At 40.2% G+C, this 19825-nt stretch overlaps 1 protein-coding gene and 1 long non-coding RNA gene across 4 annotated transcripts in view; one reads left to right on the top strand and one right to left on the bottom strand.

Moving 5' to 3' along the window:
* The window catches only part of LOC127362417 (uncharacterized), a 33727-nt gene extending 27452 nt beyond the window's left edge, over positions 1-6275 (top strand). The window contains exon 3 of the long non-coding RNA XR_007884461.1: positions 6037-6275. This is a non-coding gene — a long non-coding RNA (uncharacterized LOC127362417). The remainder of the gene's footprint in view (positions 1-6036) is intronic.
* A 2477-nt stretch (positions 6276-8752) lies between these two features.
* Positions 8753-19825, bottom strand: part of tbx4 (T-box transcription factor 4) — a 33573-nt gene continuing 22500 nt past the window's right edge. For all 3 annotated transcript variants that reach the window (XM_051398083.1, XM_051398084.1, XM_051398082.1), the window contains 5 exons: positions 19377-19524; positions 13339-13491; positions 12558-12646; positions 12126-12361; positions 8753-12042 (listed from right to left, as the gene is read on the bottom strand). In XM_051398083.1, coding sequence (XP_051254043.1) covers positions 11387-12042; positions 12126-12361; positions 12558-12646; positions 13339-13491; positions 19377-19524 — 1282 coding nt within the window. In that variant the 3' untranslated portion in view covers positions 8753-11386. The remainder of the gene's footprint in view (positions 12043-12125; positions 12362-12557; positions 12647-13338; positions 13492-19376; positions 19525-19825) is intronic.

The raw sequence follows: 19825 nt of genomic DNA, 5'->3' as shown, positions 1-19825 counted from the left end.
TATTTAAATGATTCTAACAACCTCAAAGCCACTTATCTGGAAACAAATGGGCAAGTTTGAATGATATTTAGTTTAAACTGCAATGAATAGACAGAACCATAAAGCTCAGAGGGCTGGATAATTAAGTCGGCTAAGTAAGATAATTGCTGCTAACTGCTATAATTTAATTCATATCCAAGTACCCCAAAATGAAAATGGTTAAAAACAAACAGTGTGTGCTTTCCCTGGTGCTAAAACAGCACATTGCCCGTGCATGGGTCAGTAAGCTTGTGTGATTGCTCCACAAGTAGGTCAGGGTCAAAGGTGCTGTTACATCTATAACATAATCAGTGGAGGCACCATAATTAATTATGATTCATCACAGGACTGTCAGGGTCTGCATTTTTTACATACATAAATTTTCATGTTAACATGTTACCTACAGTCAGAGTCACAGATACCCCAACTGCACTGCAAAAGTTTAAAGGAATGGTCCAACATTTTGGGATTTTTTTTTCAAAATGACAAACTATTCATAGGCATGTTTAAATGCCTATGAATAACTATAAATAGTGTATAATCACCTAAAAATAAGAATTGTTGTGATTTCGTTACCTTAGAATGAGCTGTTTTTATGTCTGCCATGTTTCTACAGTAGCCCAGAATGGACAAATCAAAATCAAACACTGTCTCTGCTAGATGCCACTAAATCCCACACACTGGTCCTTTAAAGAAAGTCAGATAACAATAAGGTGACAAAGCAAAGCATGATGACCAATTTAATCACAATGTGACAATTACAATGTCAATACAAATGAACTTTAATGGAAAAAGATTTTTTAACTTCATTGGGTTGCCCACCCTCTATAAAATCAAACCATCTCCTTCCTTCCAGAACTACAATACTTAGTATTTAGCACTGTATCTTGTTAGCGAGAAAGCTAGCCACCAAGAAAATCCAGCTCTCATGCTGGACACTGTGCAGGCTCTCGGTTTATTGGTTGTAAATTTGTAAGCTTCCTTGAACTGCCTTCTTGTTTTCTATTTCCTCATGTTGAATACACAACACGTAAAGAACACAGCTAGGCTAGCAGTTTCCTCTTGCTTCCTAAGTGCACATTCAGAGCCAAAGAACAGTTCCCGCATAGTAAATAGGCTGATGAATGGCAAACAATGCACAAAAGACAGATGTGAGGAGTAGAGGTCTGGCCCTGATCCAAAACAGAACAGTTACCCCAACCTGAGATGCATAAATTAATTTAGAAGAAATACCTGATGACAGTCAGACTTAACCTGAATATGCCAGATGGTGTGTTACACAGAACCATCTTGGAATCTGTTGTTGGAAACAGTTTGGAAAAGGGCAAAATAAATACTGATTGATTGGATTGATTGGAGGAACCATCTTATCACCATCCATCATAGGTGACCTCCGACCATCCAGATCAACAAACCCTATAGCGTGTTCAATAATGGAGCCAGTTGGGAGAGGAGTATCTCTGCTAACCTCTTTAGCAGCTGCCATTGTTTTTTTCTAGTAGCATTAAAACACGCCGGTAGCTCATTCCATAGCTGCCAGTAGTTCTTCAAAGGATTCCTCGAGGACACAAGCACAAATCTGGCACGATGGATTCTCATGTGATTTTGTGATCTCAAGTCTAGGAAGCTGCCTAGCAAGGCAGAGTAGACTTAAGTCAGAAACACATTTCTCTCAGATCAGATTCCCATTGAGGCTGTACTCGTTGTTAGCCTTCTTCTTTAGTCTTTCCTGCTCTAACATTTAGGTTTTGAAGGTCGTCTACTGGCAGCCTTTGTCTTGCCTGAGAATCTGGGTGAAAAAATTTACTTTTATTTCCCTCAGAGGACATTTTTCCTACAACAATCAGACCTTTAGGGGTGAGTTGACCCGTTTAATAAAGTCATAAAAGGATTACAGCACATTTTCATTGCATATTTGCACATTTGTAACACTCACTTCTCAGCACTTTCTTTCTTATGGCTTTGTGGCTAGCTATTTTTACAAATGTCCTTAAAAATGTGATTGGGCCTCGTAATATGGCAACCCCTCCCATTATCTCCACACATTCATTCATTTTCACACAGTAGTTTTGGCATATAGGTTGATGTGGTCAATCAGCATCTGTTCAGATTGCTTCATGTTAATATCTTAAAGGTCCAGTGTGTAACATTTAGGAGGATCTATTGTCAGAAATGGAATATAATATTCATAGGTATGTTTTCATTAGTGTATAATCACCTGAAAATAAAGATCGTGCTTTCGTTACCTTAGAATGAGCTGTTTATATCTACAGAGGGAGCAGGTCCTCTTCTGGTGGAGTCCGGTAGCCCAGAACGGTTTGGTTTCTCCTACACGCTTCGAAAGGCAAGCGGTATTCAGGTGGTTGCAATCGTCAACTTCACCACTAGATGCCACTAAATCCTACACACTGGTCCTTTAACACTCATCAATTTGCAACAAAAACTCCACCCTATCATGAAATGTTATGACAGCAGTAACGGCACTTCTGACGTTTGTTCACAACTACCCTTACTTCTTATTGACTACCGCACCCTTTCGTGAGCATGGTTGTACCTCAGTATGTTTTCCAAGAGGTATAAAACTCATGAAATAATTGCCTAAAAATAATTGATTTGATGCTTTGCTTTGCCCCAAACCCTTCCTAGCAAGTTCAGTTTTTGGACCTCAGTATTTCTAAATCATGCTGGTGAGATACAGTGGCAAGAAAAAGTATGTGAACCTTTTGGAATTTCATGGTTTCCTGAATAAATTTGTCATAAAATGTGATCTGATCATCATCTAAGTCAAGGGTATTGACAAATAAAATATGTCTAAAATAATAACACAACATTTTTTTGATCTTTCGTGTCTTTATTGAGAACAACCAAAAAAACCTCATAGTGCTTGTGGAAAAAGTATGTGAACCCTTGAGTTAATGACCTCAAAAAAGCTAACTGGAGTCAGGTTTTAGCACACCTGGAGTCTCGTTAAGATAATAAGTTTGGAGGTGTGGACTACAGCTACTTTGACTGATAAAAACCCCTCAAACTTTTGGAATTTGCTCTGCACAAGAAGAACACGCTTATGTTAGCCGTGCCTCGCCAAAAGAGCTTTTAGAGGATCTACGATCAAGAATTGTTGGTTTACATAAAGCTGGCAAGGGTTACAAAGTTATTTCAATGACTTTAGAAATTCACAAGTCTACAGTTAGGCAAACAATCTACAAATGGAGACACTTTGGGACTGTTGCTACTCTACCAAGAAGTGGGCGCCCAGTCAAAATGACACCAAGAGCACAACGAAGACTCATCAATGAGGTACAGAATCAACCCTGAATGACAGCCAAAGATTTGAAGGCTTCATTGGAACTTGCTAACATCTCTGTTCATGAGTCTACAATACGTAAAACACTGAACAAGCAGGGTATCCACGGCAGGACACCACGAAGGAAGCCACTGCTTACTAAAAAGAACATTGCTTTTTTTTTTGAAAAAGAGCACATTAACACTCCACAGCGGTATTGGCAAACTGTTTTGAGGACTGATGAAACTAAGATTGAACTATTTGGAAAAAACACACAGCACTACATCTGGCGCAGAAAGGGCACGGCATATCATCATGAAAACATCATCCCAACCGTAAAGTATGGTGGAGGAAACATCATGATTTTGGCCTGCTTTGCTGCATCAGGGCCTGGCCAGCTTGGAATCATTGAGGGGAAGATGAATTCCCAAGTATATCAGACAATTCTTCAGGATAATGTGAGAATGTCTGTACGTCAGCTGAAACTGTGTAGAAGGTGGGTGATGCAACAGGACAACGACCCAAAACACCAGAGCAAGTCCACAACAGAATGGCTTCAGAAAAACAAAATCCGCCTTTTGGAGTGGCCAAGTCAGAGCCCAGACCTCAACCCAATAGGATACTATGGATTGACTTGAAGAAGGCCATACACATGAGATGTCCAAAGAATATGACAGAGCTAAAGCAGTTCTGCCAGGAAGAATGGGCTAAAATTCCTCCAACGATGTGCAGGTCTGATCCACAGCTACAGGAAGCGCCTGGTTGAGGTTATTGCTGCTAAGAGGGGGTCAACCAGTTATTAATTCTAAGGGTTCACTTACTTTTTTCACTGCCATTTTGAATGTTGAATGAGTGTGTTCAATAAAGACATGAAAGATCAGAATTTCATTATATGACACATTATGTTTGTTAATACCCTTGACTTAGATGAAGATCAGATCACATTTTATGACAAATTTATTCAGAAAACAATGAAATTCTAAAAGGTTCACATACTTTTTCTTGCCACTGTACACCTAAAATGTAAGTGTAATGCTTTCCCATTGTTAAATAGGATTTAAAAAAAAACACCAAAACAACTAGGGTTAGGGTTAGGGTTAGGGTTGTGCAGAATCAGGGTACTGTAATTCAGACGTAAGTGGGGCAGACGGGTTAACACTCAATCTTTTTGACAGGTACGAAAAGAACTGAAATTCCCCTTCATTTTAGATTTCACAAGCAATTCAGGAACCTTTTTGCTCTGAAACTCCTGCTAATTTATGACTGCTCGGAGGAGGCAGAGCATGGCTCTCTTTGTTTTGCAATCTGCAATGTTTCACTATTTTTCCACAATAGTGTATCTGCATGCCTTACTTTGGGATGGATTTTGACTGTAGTTTCGGTTTGATTTATTTTTGTTTCACATAAAGCTTCAAAGCCACAAGTCCAAAGACAACGCTTTGTACTGTTTGTCTCTGCTCTGCTGACAATGTACGTCTGTCCAAAGAATGTGAGGTTTTTCCAATGTAAAATGTTTTCGTCCAATGTAAAAAGTAAATAATTTGTGCCTTTTTCCTCTCTGAATGTCTAATCCAGGAATTTATTGTAATGATTATTAGTTTTTACTGATTCTTTTATCCGAAGCCATTTTGAAATGCAGGGATCCTGTTTTATACAGCAGATTTAGCTTCGGTTTATTCTGCTGCCAACCAGCTGCATGTTTGATCAAGGGACACAAACACAGTTTAATGTCCCTCCACCAGAGCTTTGAACCCACGGCGTGCCCTTTTGGCCCAGTCCTCGAGCCTCCCACTCTTCTGAGCAGTGCCCACTGCTAGTAATCCATCTGTGAGTGTTGTGTTCTCCTTGCCTCCTGTACACAATGAATCATTTTTATGAAGGGGTCAAAGGAAGAAGACTTGAAACACCTTAGTGTGTTCATTATCCCTTACTTCTACTAATGTCACCCTGTACTTGTGGCACATGGATGGTAATCTGATGGAGAGCCAAATGAGAAACCCCCAGACCCTCCTCGTCCTTTCCACGGCAGATCTTTCTGCATGTGGATCAAATCAGAATTATCCACTAATTGACTATTTACAGGGCTCGAGAAAAGCCCTAATGGACTTGATATTAAATCCCCCTCAGATATTTAAAGTGTCTTTTTGGAGTGGCTTGCCTAAAAACCGGGCTTTTTCTTTTTTACAAGACGGCCGAGTTAAGCCCGTCAGTGTGTCGGAATGGGCCAGCCCAGCCCGGGCGGCTGTTAGATGGGATTATGGGACGACAGTAGGCAAGGGCAGTGCGACGCAGGGGAGAGGGGAACGGCCAGATCTCCCATCAATGACTTCCAGATGGACTGCAGGCCCAGGTTCTCTCACTGGAGATACATACTCAGCTTAACTCGTGCTCCATGAGGGGCTTAAGCTTGGCTTCTTTATAATGAGATTGACTGGGGTTTTATGTGGAAAGTTAGATAACATAAATTTCAATATGCCGGCCCTGCCCTTTAATGCGCTATTAAGGCTTCGACTAAAAAACTTTGACTATTAAACCAAAGTCAGGGATCTTTGGTGTAAACTTATGTTACTTGCCTTTTAATGTCAAGAGTTCCTTTTAAATGTTGCTGTTGTTTTGGGAACAGCATTTAAACACTGCAAAACTACCAATAACTATTTTAGTTATAATAGTAAGTAAGAATTAAGAGTTGTAGATTAATATCAACAAGTATCAAACTTTGTTCTGTGTTTTTGCAGATCTGGTTGGCCCCAGCAGCAGTCCAGTTCTGCTCTCTCATCCATATTAAAAGCTTTAACTCAGACAACAAAGAGTGAAGAAAGTTTGAGGAGATCACTAACGGCACTAGATTTTATTTATTTATATTTTATTTGCCTTTGTATATATTTTTATACTTTGGTGCCATTATTTTTGTTACATGTGACATTTTGAATATGTTTAAAACTGTGTCCTATGTAGTTACTAATGTTCAAATAAATAAATGCCATCCTTAAAAAAAACCTTGCGTGACCCCTGGCAATTTTTTTTACAATTTTGCACACTACACAGAATTATTAATGTTGTTTTATCATAAATTGCAAAATTGCTTAATTTAAACAACCATATCCAGCCCCTGTGTCTTTTCATATAACAGCAAATAGATTTAAGTCAAATGTAATGTCGCCCCAAATTGAGTTGGGTGTGTTTACTTTATTAACATTTAACCATAATCCTGTCTTAACTAAAGCATTTTTGTTGCTTAATGCTGCCAACACGCTAGACTCAGGATGTGAACCCCGGTCTCCAGTATCCACCACTCACCCTGAACGTTACCCCATGTCTTGCCCCCGTGTTTTGCACAAGAACGAAAAACTTCCTTCCCTGGGAAAAACTTTGCGGGTGAACATAATCCAGGCAGCAATTATATTTCCCTCAAACATATTAGTATTATATGAACATCATTTCTAAAGGCACAGGGTTTCCATAGCGACGATTTTGCATGTTTTCTCCTATTTACTGCAAGTCACATACTTTATATTACAGTTAACCATTTTGCAAAACATGCTGTGTGTGTTTTTGATTTTTGGATGCATGTCCATTCGTTTCTGTACCGTATCTATTCTCTTGAAATGTAACAAAGTATGACAAAAAGTAATGCCGACTTGGCGTCCACTGCGATGGATTAGACAACTCAAACAAATTTCAAGAGTCTGCCAACTGATTTTTGTGCCATATTGAAATGAATGGAAGCCTAGGCTGCCTGGAACAGTCGTAAAAATACGTCTGAACGTCTATAACGGACAGCAAAAAGGAAGGCTATACATGATTTGTAGTTTGCAAAAGCACTGGTACGGGCAAATCTTAAGCAAATCAAGTGCGAGAGTAACGCTGGTGACCCAAACTACTTTGCCAGCGAAATGAACGCCTGATTGCTAATATCAGGAAAGTCATAGCTCAGCATTTCTAGATAGCCAGCTGATGATTTGTTGATTTGAGTGGTAGCTCTCAGTGAAGAGCCTCCCTTCATGTGAAATGCATCAACAGCTGAGAAAGAGATAGAGAAAGAGGTGCTGACACGAACCAGGACCTAGCCATCAGCATAACTCATGATCTAATGAGAGCTCTGTGTGAGAGAAAGCAGTGCCCTGTCTGCTGATGTCCTCATCCTGCTGTCTCTACATTCCTTTCAACAAATATTCTTTACCTCGACTTTTGATCACCGACCCGTTCGACATTTACTGATTGTTACTCAAGTGGATACTCCACTGTGAGTGCATCTTTCTGATTCCGTTGGACAGCACCAAGTAGTGGTCTTTATAGTTTATAAATCATGTGTTGCACAGTGAAACCAGTTCAGTACGTTGCTTCAGGAAGAATTCATGGATCTCAAGCTTCTGGACCGTGGCCTTTGAAAAGCAGTATTTGAAGACATATCTACTGTAAATTAAGTGGAAAGGAAGTTTAAGTAGGAGGTAGGGTTGCATTTAAATGCTGTTTTAGAAGGTTACTGTTTCCAAGATGGCAGACAAACATATACTGTAGCTGTGTAGGTCCTAAATCCTAAAATCTTTACTGTTTTTGTTTAAGCTATAACAAAAATAGTAAAGATTTTAGGATTTAGGATCTGCATATTTGCAAGTGAGCAAGAAAAGTATCTTCTAACCTTGGCATGTTGATTGTTGCAAAATTCTCAAAAACACAAGCCTATCGCCATGCAAGAATGGATGATTCTGCAAAGCCATGAATTACATCCAGTGCCAGCGTTTCTCAAACTCTCGCTTCCTACAAAATCTTCACATAGCAACTATATGGCATGGGTAAGGTTAGGGAAACATCGTGGTTACTCTTGATTGAAAGGTTTGGGTTAGTGAATGATAATTGCCGGTCTGTGACTCCAGTCTCCCGCACGCCACATAAATCCTGCTGTAGAATCACCAAATATGAATGTAATTCATAGGAATACTGGACTGTAAAAGCAGCACAATCTGAGCTACTGCTTGTTCTGTCCACACATGCAAGTAACAATAATGAAAGCTAATTTATGGAATTTAAAGGACCAGTATGTAAGATTTAGTGGCATCCAGCAATGAGATTTCAGATTGCAACAACAAACTCCTTAATTCAACCAAGCGTGAGAGACTTAGCTGGTCAGAAAAAACACAAAAGGCCCCGTATAGAGCCAGTGTTTAGTTTGACTGTTCTAGGCTACTGTAGAAACATGGTGGTTCAACATGGCAGACTGTAGAAAAGGATTTGCTCCCTCTGTAGATAAAAACAGCTCATTCTAAGGTAACAAAAACACAAAAAATATTATTTTATAATATATAATTATTATATACTAATGAAAACATACCATACATATTGTCCATCCATTTCTGACAGTAGATCCTCCTAAATGTTTTACACTGGACCTTTAAAGTGAGGGTAATGTAGTTGTAGTTGGGAATACAGTGTTGGATTAAATATAGCAAACAATTAGAGGCATGAACATGTTTATTTATCATCAGGTGTGCAAAAAAGTCAATATATTCAAAAATGTTATATTGAATTTAACAACAGGAAATAAAGGGACAATGCACAAATGCAGGGGTTCTAACTCTACTGTGTGTACTGCTACTGAGAGCCTTTTCTTTCAGCTTCCCTGCCTGCTCAGGCTGTTTTGTATTTGCAGTCTTGCGAGAATTTTTTCCAAGTAAGTCATTTGGGAGTGGGATTTGTGTGCAGCTCTCCTTTCCGGTACTCACCATGGCTTAACAACAGTTCGTTAAGCTCCCATCTGGTTCTGCCTGAGAGTTCTTTGCTGTCCCGTTTCACTAGAATATTGTTTGGAGCCACGAGTTTGGAGCCAAGCTTTGACGACCAACCACAGTAGGATGGCTTACACTCACAACATGATGTTTTCTTCAGACGAGTGCTAGTGTCACGCAACTAGCATAACCCTTGGATAAGACCCATACACTAACAGCTCGCACAATTTTTTTTTTAGGTGCACCTTGATTTAATTGCTCTGTATGTACATCATGGGAAAATACTTTTACACACAGCAGGCTAGTTTAAGTGTTTTCACATACGCTTCTTAGTGTATGAACAACTGACTTCAGTTTCTCTGTTATATTCTGATATGATCAATCTCACTTGGCAGTGGACCCAAATCAATTTGTCTCAAATCTCAATTTGGCACTTGTGAATAATCTCACACTGGCTGTGATAACTTCTGTACATCAACCCCGTCCCCTCCCAGTTGAACATGTCTCAGGCTGGCGATATTGTATATTTTTCTTACTGTCAACAAATCCTATGAGAAGACCTAAACCATCAATGTACTGATCCTTCACATCAGTGAACCACACTGTTGCACAGGCCACTCCCACTTACCCTGGATCCTAAGTACACTGTCACATGGAATGGATTATTATGTCAATGTAGAATATTCACATTGGCGCAGAGGCTCTGACCATGTCACTCCACACAATGACAATAACTCCCCGCCCCTAGGGGAACATAGACTCAGGGCATACAGGCGGATGCTGGGGAGGAGGGTTCTGTGAACAGCAGTAGTGCTAAGTGACAACATAGCTTTCAGGTGAACCGTGTGTCAGCAGGCAGGCAGTGACCAGAGCAGTGACAGCTACAGTACACCGCCAGTGCAGTGAGATGAGTATGCCACATGAGTGAAGCGGCAGACTTGAGCTGACTGTCTGAACTAGCTTCACTAGTGAAAATAGTCCCCAACAGAGACACTGTTTACTCCTGTTTGATAAACGTTTGCCTACAGTGCTACAACTGGGACTTTTTTGGTAATGAACCATACATTTTTATCCAGTTTTTACAACTTTAGGAACCAATGGGCTTAAGGGGATGAGTGATAGAGACAGGGCAGGGAAGTCAGAAAGTATTGAGAAATGGACTAACTCATTATTAGTTTTGGTCTTTTCATTGGATTTGTGGACAATAACAAGAATTTAGAATAGCAGCAGCTTTATTCGTTAGACACGCTCTACCTGGGTGAGGCTCTGCAAGAAATGATAAAACCCTCAGTCCCTGGGAGGCCATCATGTACTCATATTTTACATATATAGGCCAGTTCAACCTGCCAAAGACGATGATGGTGCACTTCTACACCGCCATCATCGAGTCCATCCTCACCTCTTCCATCACCATCTGGTACGCTGCTGCCACTGCCAAGGACAAGGGCAGACAGCAGCGCATCATTCGTTCCGCTGAGAAGGTGATTGGCTGCAACCTGCCATCCCTCCAGGACGTGTACGCCACTAGGACCCTGAGGCGTGAAGGCAAGATTGTGGCTGACCCCTCCCACCCCGGACACAAACTCTTTGAACCACTCCCCTCTGGCAGGTGGCTGCGGTCCATCAGGACCAAAACCTCTCGCCACAAAAACTTCTTCCCATCTGCAGCTGGCCTCATTAACAAGGCCCAGATCCCCCACTGTCACTGACCCTAAACCCACCCTCTATATATGCATTACATTAATGCACTCCCGTCTTCTGTACAGTCTTCTTATCTTTTCTTATCTTTATTTATTTATATTTTTAAAAGTACTTCATTTTTCTGTGTGATGTTTGTGTGATTTGTATATTTGTATATTTTATGCACCATTGCACCAAGACACATTCCTCGTAGGTGTAAAAACTTACTTGGCAATAAACAATTCTGATTCTGATTCTCTTCAAGAACAAGCACAGCAAACATTGATTTTTCCCTTATGTATGCTTTTGTGTGATGAAAAATGATCCTTGTTACTTCAGCTTCAGCTAGAAAGTTACATCTTGTTCTTGTTGTTGATACTTCTTGTGCTCTTGAACCTGCAGCTCCCTCTCATAGATAGAGCTGCTCAAACCTGTATTTGCATTGCAGTGTCAGAAAACCACCACCCTATCTGATCACAGGCTAGTACATATGCCACACATCTGCATAAGTAAAGAGGAGGTCAGCCAGGCAGGAGTAAATGGCTTTGGAGTGCAATTTAGCAATGATCATGGCTGTAGTTCATTATCATTGCTTGGTGTCAGAAGCCCATAGTGGGGTTTTGAACCTTGATCAATTTCAGACTTGTACAGTGGACAAAGCTGGTTTCTTCAGTCGTCCACATTAGCTGTCAGTCCAGTGAGTCCCTGCGCTACTCAGCCCCACTTGGTACTGATAGGATGGATCCCGGATGGATATAGCGCCTTGTGTGGGATAGGCTGAGAAATCTCTGTGAGGCCGGAGCGGTGACCCTGGCTTCTTGTGGTACAGAGGCGGATGGCCTGACCTATCCCTGGATCCCAACACAGCTGGAGAGCAGGATGAAGAGGAGGATGAAGGGGGTATGACGGGCAGACCTCGCTGGACCGTAGCTGAGTTGTAGACCCCCAAGTCAGCCTGCGGCCGTGATGCCATGGATGATGTAGGATGCGGTACCACAGGAGTGACCGCGGCAGTGTTGGTGAAGTGAGCTGCGAAGGGCTGGTACGGGACTCCCTCCACACTATAGCGAGGGTAGGGCTGCATTGTAGCCCACATGTTGCAATTTATTGAAGAGGAGTTGGTTAGGTCATCCGTGTCCCCTGCACCGGATCCAGACTCTGTTTCCATACTACCATACATACAAGCTTCTCTAGAGCCGATGGCCTCAGTGCAGTACGGATGAGACAGTAAGGGCGACTCATAGGAGGGAGCTGAACGAAAGTAGTGCTCCTCTGAGACCGCAGATGATGTCTCCAGATATGGCCGCTTACATCCAAGCTCCAGGTGTCGGGCATTATCTGCAAAGTGATACAGTTAACTCCACTGTTTAACTACATCTGACTCTGTACAATGGCAGACAGAACAGTGGCTAAGAACATACCTCTGTGTTTGAAGCAGTGGTACAGAAGGCTGGGATCTCGGCTCTGAGGGAAGTGGTTCGAGATAGGATCTTGGGGGTCGGAGTTAGACAGAGGGACTCCAGTCTCATACTGATAAGAGGACAGGACTTGAGGGTGCCCCGAGAGAACTCCTGCTCCGAGCTTCCCCGCTAGATGACCATGTGAGGAGATGAGCCTCTGGCGAACCATGTTCTTTGATATCACCGGATAGTCTTTCCTATACATCAGTTGCAGCAACAGAGGAGGAAAGCAAATCAGTTTGCCATGCCTACAATTCCACTTGACACATCTTTGAAGGAAAAAGGTTTTTATATCCATACACAAAGAAAACTCATGAAGAGCTGACTTCCTGTGAGCTTAATGCTTCTACAGGATCAGTTTTACTTTCCTGGTTCCTGTTTGTTTAGACATACCCCTGTAGTCTTGAAACACGCAGATCTCCTTCTTCGCTACCTCGGAAGCCTTTGGCAAATGGATTGTTTTCTATCTTCAACTGAGTGATCTAAGAGAATGATTTTTCATTTAAGATCTTATTCTGTTTGGTAAAAGCCAAAGCACAGGTAAAGCAATTTAAGAAACACTGTCAATTTCAGCACTGTAATGCAAGAAGTTATTTCAACTCAAAAAAAATTATTGAAACCGATTACATTGAACATTTTAAGTAACACAAACTCAATTTTGTAAGTTTAAAAAGATACTTGATGAAGCAGCTTTTACTTGTGATTTAAAGTGACATTTAGTTTTGTAAGTTACAGAAACATTCCTGATTACATACTCTTTACTTCTGTTTTCACAGTACAAATTCAAAATGACAAAATTAAGTCAGTGTCACTCAAGAATGTTTTTTCAACTTATAAAATTTAGTTAGTTTTACTTAAAATTTTCAATATAAATCAGTTTCAACATGTTTTTGAATTAAATTAACTTCTTTGGTTTTACAGTGAACCATTGGTCAATTGCTCTCATTTGATAGTTAAATTCCATCAAGCTACACCTAAAATCCTAGTTATACATGATTTACCTTTGGACAGGAAAAAAGCATGACGTGAGTGTGTAAACCACTTTCACCAATAAAATTAAGAGCTGACACCAACAAGAGTTACAAAATACTTTTATATGTGTAAAACTAGGAATTCTGCATTTACTTTATTTTAATATTTGTAGTATACTGTATACTACAGATAGTCACTGTACCTTGTGGTTTTGATAAGAGGTTACAGAGATGAAGGCTGTCTCGTGAAAGACGTGAGTACAGTAGGCGGTGTTCTTGGATCCAAAGGCGTTGTTTTCATCTGCTTTGACTATGTGTAGTCTGGGCTGGTACTTGTGCATAGAGTTCAGGATAATCTAGGAAGGGTAAGAGAAGGCAACACATTTCATTTTATAACGTCTATCAGAAGCCACTGTCAGATCAGTGGATCTTCTGGTCATTCAGTTCTCATTTCAGAAACTGGTATTAAAAACAAAAAGTGAGTGATTTAATTTTGGTATATTTTAAAATGACAACCAAATTGAAAAAACATTGTTTTATTTTTCATTGTCAAAAAGGAATTATCAAAATTTAAAAAATGGTTTGATATTCATTTTCTACTTTATAGAAATGGCTTTCTAATTTGTGGCTCACTTTAGTGAGGTTCCAAAGACATTTTAGCCTGGTCTAAAGCAACACTGGCCTACATCTGGCACTCCTGCTTGTGAATGAGTATACCGGGTGTCAGAATATGAAAAAAATAACTTTGTCCTTTTAATTTCTAGTGATTTTATTTTATTATACAAAGTAGAAAAATCTAAATCAAACATTTTTTAAACCTCGCTCATCCCTTTTGACCATGACAAAGAAAAATCTGCTTTTTTTTCATTACCATATACCACCAAATGTTTAAATTGGTTTTCCTTTTTTTTAATCATTTGAATTAATTAGAGGATAAATTACATATCAAAATCAACAAAATCAAATATTGTGATGACCTTGCATGGTTCTCACAGAAAAATTAACAAGTAATCACTATGGTAATCCCATGTGCATAGTGACATTAAAATAAATATAACAAGAAATAGTGTGAGTAATACAGAAGAGAAAAGAAAGAACACACATACAGGAGAACCTTGTCAAGAACGTTCAAATGAAATTTCCTTCCAACCTCCATTTGAACCTCCTATGAGCAAAGTACATAAATTAGTAATTCATTTTTCCATAATTAGTTTTTCACCACTAGCTTGCAAAGAAAATGACAATGTTCATTTGCTAAGGGTAAATAAACACTAAATTACACAGAAGTTTACCGTCCCTAATTACCCAATCTACTGATAATAAGAGAAGATCCACTAAACAACAAAGCAGGTAGACACTCCACATGATATTGTTCTTGCTCTCTCCAGAGTATCTAATCAGTGCTGTTTCCATTCACCAACATGGGCTGTGTTTCTAATTGGCCCTGTTTCATTAGGTAGTGAGTCACTATACAGTGAATTAGTTTACAGCCGCTGATTAAATGAACATGAGACTGCAATATGAGTTAATGACCTGGGACATAATTCAAAAGCAGCTCATGATAATGATGTCACATCAAATGAACTGCACAATAACTGTTTCTGTTGGGATTTTCTCAGAAGTTTCACTCAGTGGAAAACACAGCTGCAGCTGCTGCTGCTAGTAAAATTCATAATGGGTATAAGTTAAGCTTACCCATTTCCTATAGTTAGCTAATGAGCAAGCAGTGACCATACGCAGCATTATTGTCAATGCCTGCCGACTTGCACACCTAAATATAACCATCATTTCTTATATTAGTTGCAGCTGTGTCACCGGTGCTGTGGGGGGTCTGTTAAAGTCCAAGAGAAGCACAAGTGTGGGGACATCTTTTCCAAATTGACCTCAACTGTGTCCCAGTTTCTTATACTACACAGTATGTAGGTTTTTTTCATTTTCAGTTAGTATACAATAGATTAATGCGCTGTCATTTGTACAAATAGGAAATGATACAAGGCATGCCAAATCAACCTGTTTTACCTCCATTCAAATGTTTTTGCAGCAGCATTAACAGACCTCACAAAAATCAAGCAGATTTAATATTATTAATTAATTAGTATTCAGTTGTATTTAGGTGATGGAATTAATAACATTAATGAAGGCTCAATTCCATCCCCGTAAGCCTTCCAAGTCAGTGAGCATGGTTGCCCTGGATCTGAAAAACATAACTATAATGCAGATCATACATTTTATTAATTACCCTCATTCTTTTCCTGATATGACACTGGAAATGTTTTATTTCATAGTACAGTAAGTATACAGTATATAGTATTAGAGATTGGATTGGATTGGTTAGGTTATATAGTAGTAGGATCTTTGTAAATTGTTTTACTTTTTCATGAAAATGGCACTCTGTCCCAATGTCCATCCTAAGCACAAACTCCCACAGACTAACTGACAATAATCAAATGTATTATTAAAAAAATAAACATGGACATCATTTTGATAAATGCTTTTTACCCTCAACACATTTATCTGTTAGTATCATAGAACCATTACTCAGCAATAGAAATCAAAAATAATATATGGTCATTCAGTGTCAACATCACACTCACATCTTGTGCTCAACAAGACATGAATGTGGTATTAGCCTAAAACGCTGTAAACAGGGTGTCATTCCCTGACACAGCGTTTATCATTGCAGACTCACGAGGGTTGCGAGGGAGCCCTCAAGCACTTGCTGATGTCACAGTGAAGGAACACTGAGGTTTATTTTTTCTTTCTTTTTGGAGTGGGCATCGCAATCTGTGAGTCTTTGAGGTTGAACTTTGCTACCGATCTATGCTCATTGCTTTTTACAGGGCATTGTGGGAATTTCATAGGCACGCTACTCTGGACACTCGGGACATGCAAGAAAATTTCTGACTGCCTATTCCAGTTCAGGTGTCTCAGACTAATCCTGACTTGGATCAGTCTGGGACACCTGAAATCACAGCACAAAATTACACTATTTGTAATAAGTGTGTTCTTGTCTTATAAGGTAAATTATTTGTTTTAAAACTGTTAGACTACAGAGTAAAGCATACCTGTTACCATCCATTCCCTGCTAAATGCCTAACTGGAATTGAGCCTTGCAAGTGCAGAGTTGTTGGAATCAGATCTGTAAAACAGTTTCTCTGTATCTTTTATATCAATCACTTGATCTGGAATTTAAATATTTTGTGTATTAGTATAGCAGGTAGCATGTGTTGAGCGTGTTTAGGTTGTTTGGGTGGCTGCAGGTTGGCTCACTAGCATCATTCTGCTCACCGCAGCCGAGTGCTGTGCCCAGCGAAGCGTTAGCAACAGTAGGGAAGGGTCATCACTAGTCCAGCTCTGTCAGGGCAAATAAGCATCAAGCTCTGCACCTCGGCTCCCCTCCTCATTCGCCAGACACTCTCCTGAGGAGCCTTCTCCTCCAGGGGGCTCCCAGAGAGAGGCAAAGGTTGAATAGGGCACAGGGAGCTAGGCTCAGGTTGAACACCAAATGGCCCCATGCTCACATGCTCCTGTTGCTGAGACAGGCTGGAGACAGAGATAAGCTATTGGTTGGTTCACCAGAGGCTCTTTGTTGACCTTTGTCTGCTCTGCTGTCTGGCTGCTGTTTGAGGATGATACTGGAGACTCTTGGGTGACTGTCTGAATGCAGTGATCGGGGAGGCCTTCCACAGATCAGCGAAGAGCTAAAGAAGGTATTTGCTTTCATCTTCCCTGATATAAAAACATTTAGACATGATTATTTGCTTCAACTGATATGTGCTTGGGAAGAGTTCTTAAATGACAATGAGTACTATTTTATTACCGTAGCACGTAATGAGCAAACCTTATTGCCAGACAAGAAGGCCAATAACGGACGATTCTGAAAAAAAATGGATTACGTCCAATACTAACACTTGAAATTTGTTCTTTCTTTGCCTGGCCACTACTGTATGGTTAACATTAAGGAAAGATTATAGTTATGGACTATCAAAGGTCTGACAGGATGCCACATCCACTCTTTTTCATAAAAGTCCAACATGCAACACATCCAACCCTAACCTCAACACCTCCACCCCCTTGCTTTATGGCTTTGCCACATAAAAAGGCACAATATTTCCTGTATTAGTACCGAACCATGGCAATGGGTGTAAATCTTGATACGGTATTGTTCAATATTGACATAATTCTTTAAGGATACTGGGCTGAATGACCGCAGTACATTAGCCTTTGGTGTTTGGACCGGGTTAATGATCAATGTCAATGACTCTAGTTCTGTTCTTTGAGATGGTACCACCTCGAACATCTCCTGGCTATCAGTAGCAAATCTATCCCAGGTCAGTAACATCTGCTATCACTGAACATTACTGATATTTGTATTGCTGATGCTCAGCAGGTCCATTGTAAAGACAGGAAGATGATGGGTAAGGGATTTGGTGCAATATAGAGAAAAGATGATTGCCTTACATTTGAAGGATCTTGGGAAATAGTCTCTAGACCTGTAGTATATACCATAGAACACGGATTCCACAGTGTGAGAACCTAGTACTCAAGAAAGGGACTACACTCTGAAGACATTTTGCACTGCATCAATCCCTAAAGTTACGCATTAGGACACAGACCTGCATTTGAAAAGACATCACCTCAGGAATTCCCAATATGGGAAAATGTACTTGTTAATTTGTACTAAACTCTACAATACTTAGCACATTGCCACACAGAGCAGTATCAGAAAATAAAAAACGTGAGAACTGCGGTTAAACTAGTCATTTTTATACATACTGTAATGATAATAATTAGTACTGAATAGGAGTTCCTTCACTCCACTGTGAGAAGCACTGCCCTACTATACACCTCCTGGTCTGGGCATCATCTGGGTTCTGCCTGGCCTCAGACTAGCTCTGTCCTCATTACTCGCCCTTATCACTGGCCAGGCACTCAACTTAATCTGACAGCAGGCCCCGCCACTGATCTGAGAGGTTATGAACCTAATGAGCCCGCCCATTGATGGGATGGCTTCAGACAAGCTATCCCAGAGTCCCCCTGGGGAGCGCTGCCACAGTCACACTCTTCACTTCCCTCTGCAGCCTCTGCCTCCTCAGTTTCTTTCATCCTTCTTTCAGAAATCAGCCTGTGAAAAACCCCTTCATGATTTTGCGGTTTGCACACGTATCGACAGCAGAAATTTTCACATCAGCTGTTTCACAAATAGTTTCATCTGACTGCAATGTTTCTGACATTGGATGGGAGTTTTGGTTGATCAGAGTTCCCTCTAGTCATGAAATTCAGCAATATATTGGAGTGTTGGAGGTATACTGGCAAAGCTGAAATTAATAAAGTGCCTTGGGAGCACAAGGGATTTTAGAAATAAATAACTTTTTCACACATGATTTATCTTTTCTCTCCAAACTAAAGGGATTTCACCTGCAGGACACTGTGTACAGCATTATGTATTCTATATTAACTGTATATTACACATCATCAATACTGCTTTGGCCTTAATCTGGCCACACTAGCACTGGGGATGGCAATGTCGGTCTTCCAGTCAGTCCACCACTTCAGGCCATCTCAACAACTACTAGATAGATTACCATGAAACTTTTCCTTTTTGGTGAATAGCTATTTTCCATTAGATTTGGTGCAGATATCCATCGTGCCCAGAGGATAAATCCTGATGACCTCTGTGATCCCCTGACTTTTGATGTAGTTCCACCAGCAGATGAAGCATTTCACTTACCTAGAAAAATATCTCTATATCTACAGGATGGACCGGCACAAATTGTGGTACAGACATTAATTCTATACAGAGGATAAATACTAATTACCATGGTGATTTCCTGACCACTGGACTTGGATATGACTTTTTGGGTGTTTCTTTTAGTAGTTTTGTCCATGATTCTTAGTCTGGCACCAGATATATTGGAAGGATATATATCAGGGATTTAGCATTTTATTTGAATCAATAATTCCAGTTGGTTAACATTTTACTCACCAATTTAATCACTTCAGTCTGGGAACATGGCAACAACATAACCATATAATTTAAATTACTGATTTCTAACTGACACGATTGTATAGCTATGTTTAGAACTGTTGCCATGTTCTCAAGTTTGAGCAATTCAACTGATGAGTAAAATGTTATTATTAACTATTGGAATGTTGGCAAAATAAAAAATATGACTGATAATGAAAACAATAATATTTTTTTTTCGAACAGGTCTTGAACTATTAATATGCAGGTACTCACATGCCCAAAAGGGTCCAGGTGATTGTTTGTCAGCTTGAGCTTCTGAAACGACACCAGTTGCCTCATCCAGTGAGCTCCTGTGGCGGGGGAATCAGGGTGCACATAGAGCCTTCCTGGCATTGCTGGCTCTGCCTTGCCAGCCACCATCCTAAAAACAGATCGAGAGACGTGCAGAAGAAAATTGCAATAAGGAAAGAAAGCTGTTTTCAAGGGGCAGTGGCATCCAACATCAGCGAGTATATCTCAGCTTTTGAAGGGCTATGTTAGATTAACTGAGTGTTTTGATGTCAGCATGTGAACCTTGGAAGTCTCCTTCACTATAATGTAGCTGTATAAAAGATATAGAACACCACTGCTCTCAACCCTCACAGTATTAAATCCCCAAGACTGAAAGGAGGTGGCCTCTGCTAAAACATCATTACTAATTATGCTTCTCCAAGGTGTCGCTG

The sequence above is a fragment of the Dicentrarchus labrax genome, unplaced genomic scaffold (genome assembly GCF_905237075.1).
Source record: "Dicentrarchus labrax unplaced genomic scaffold, dlabrax2021, whole genome shotgun sequence".
Lineage (NCBI taxonomy): Eukaryota > Metazoa > Chordata > Actinopteri > Moronidae > Dicentrarchus > Dicentrarchus labrax.
This window is presented reverse-complemented; position numbering and strand designations above follow the sequence as displayed.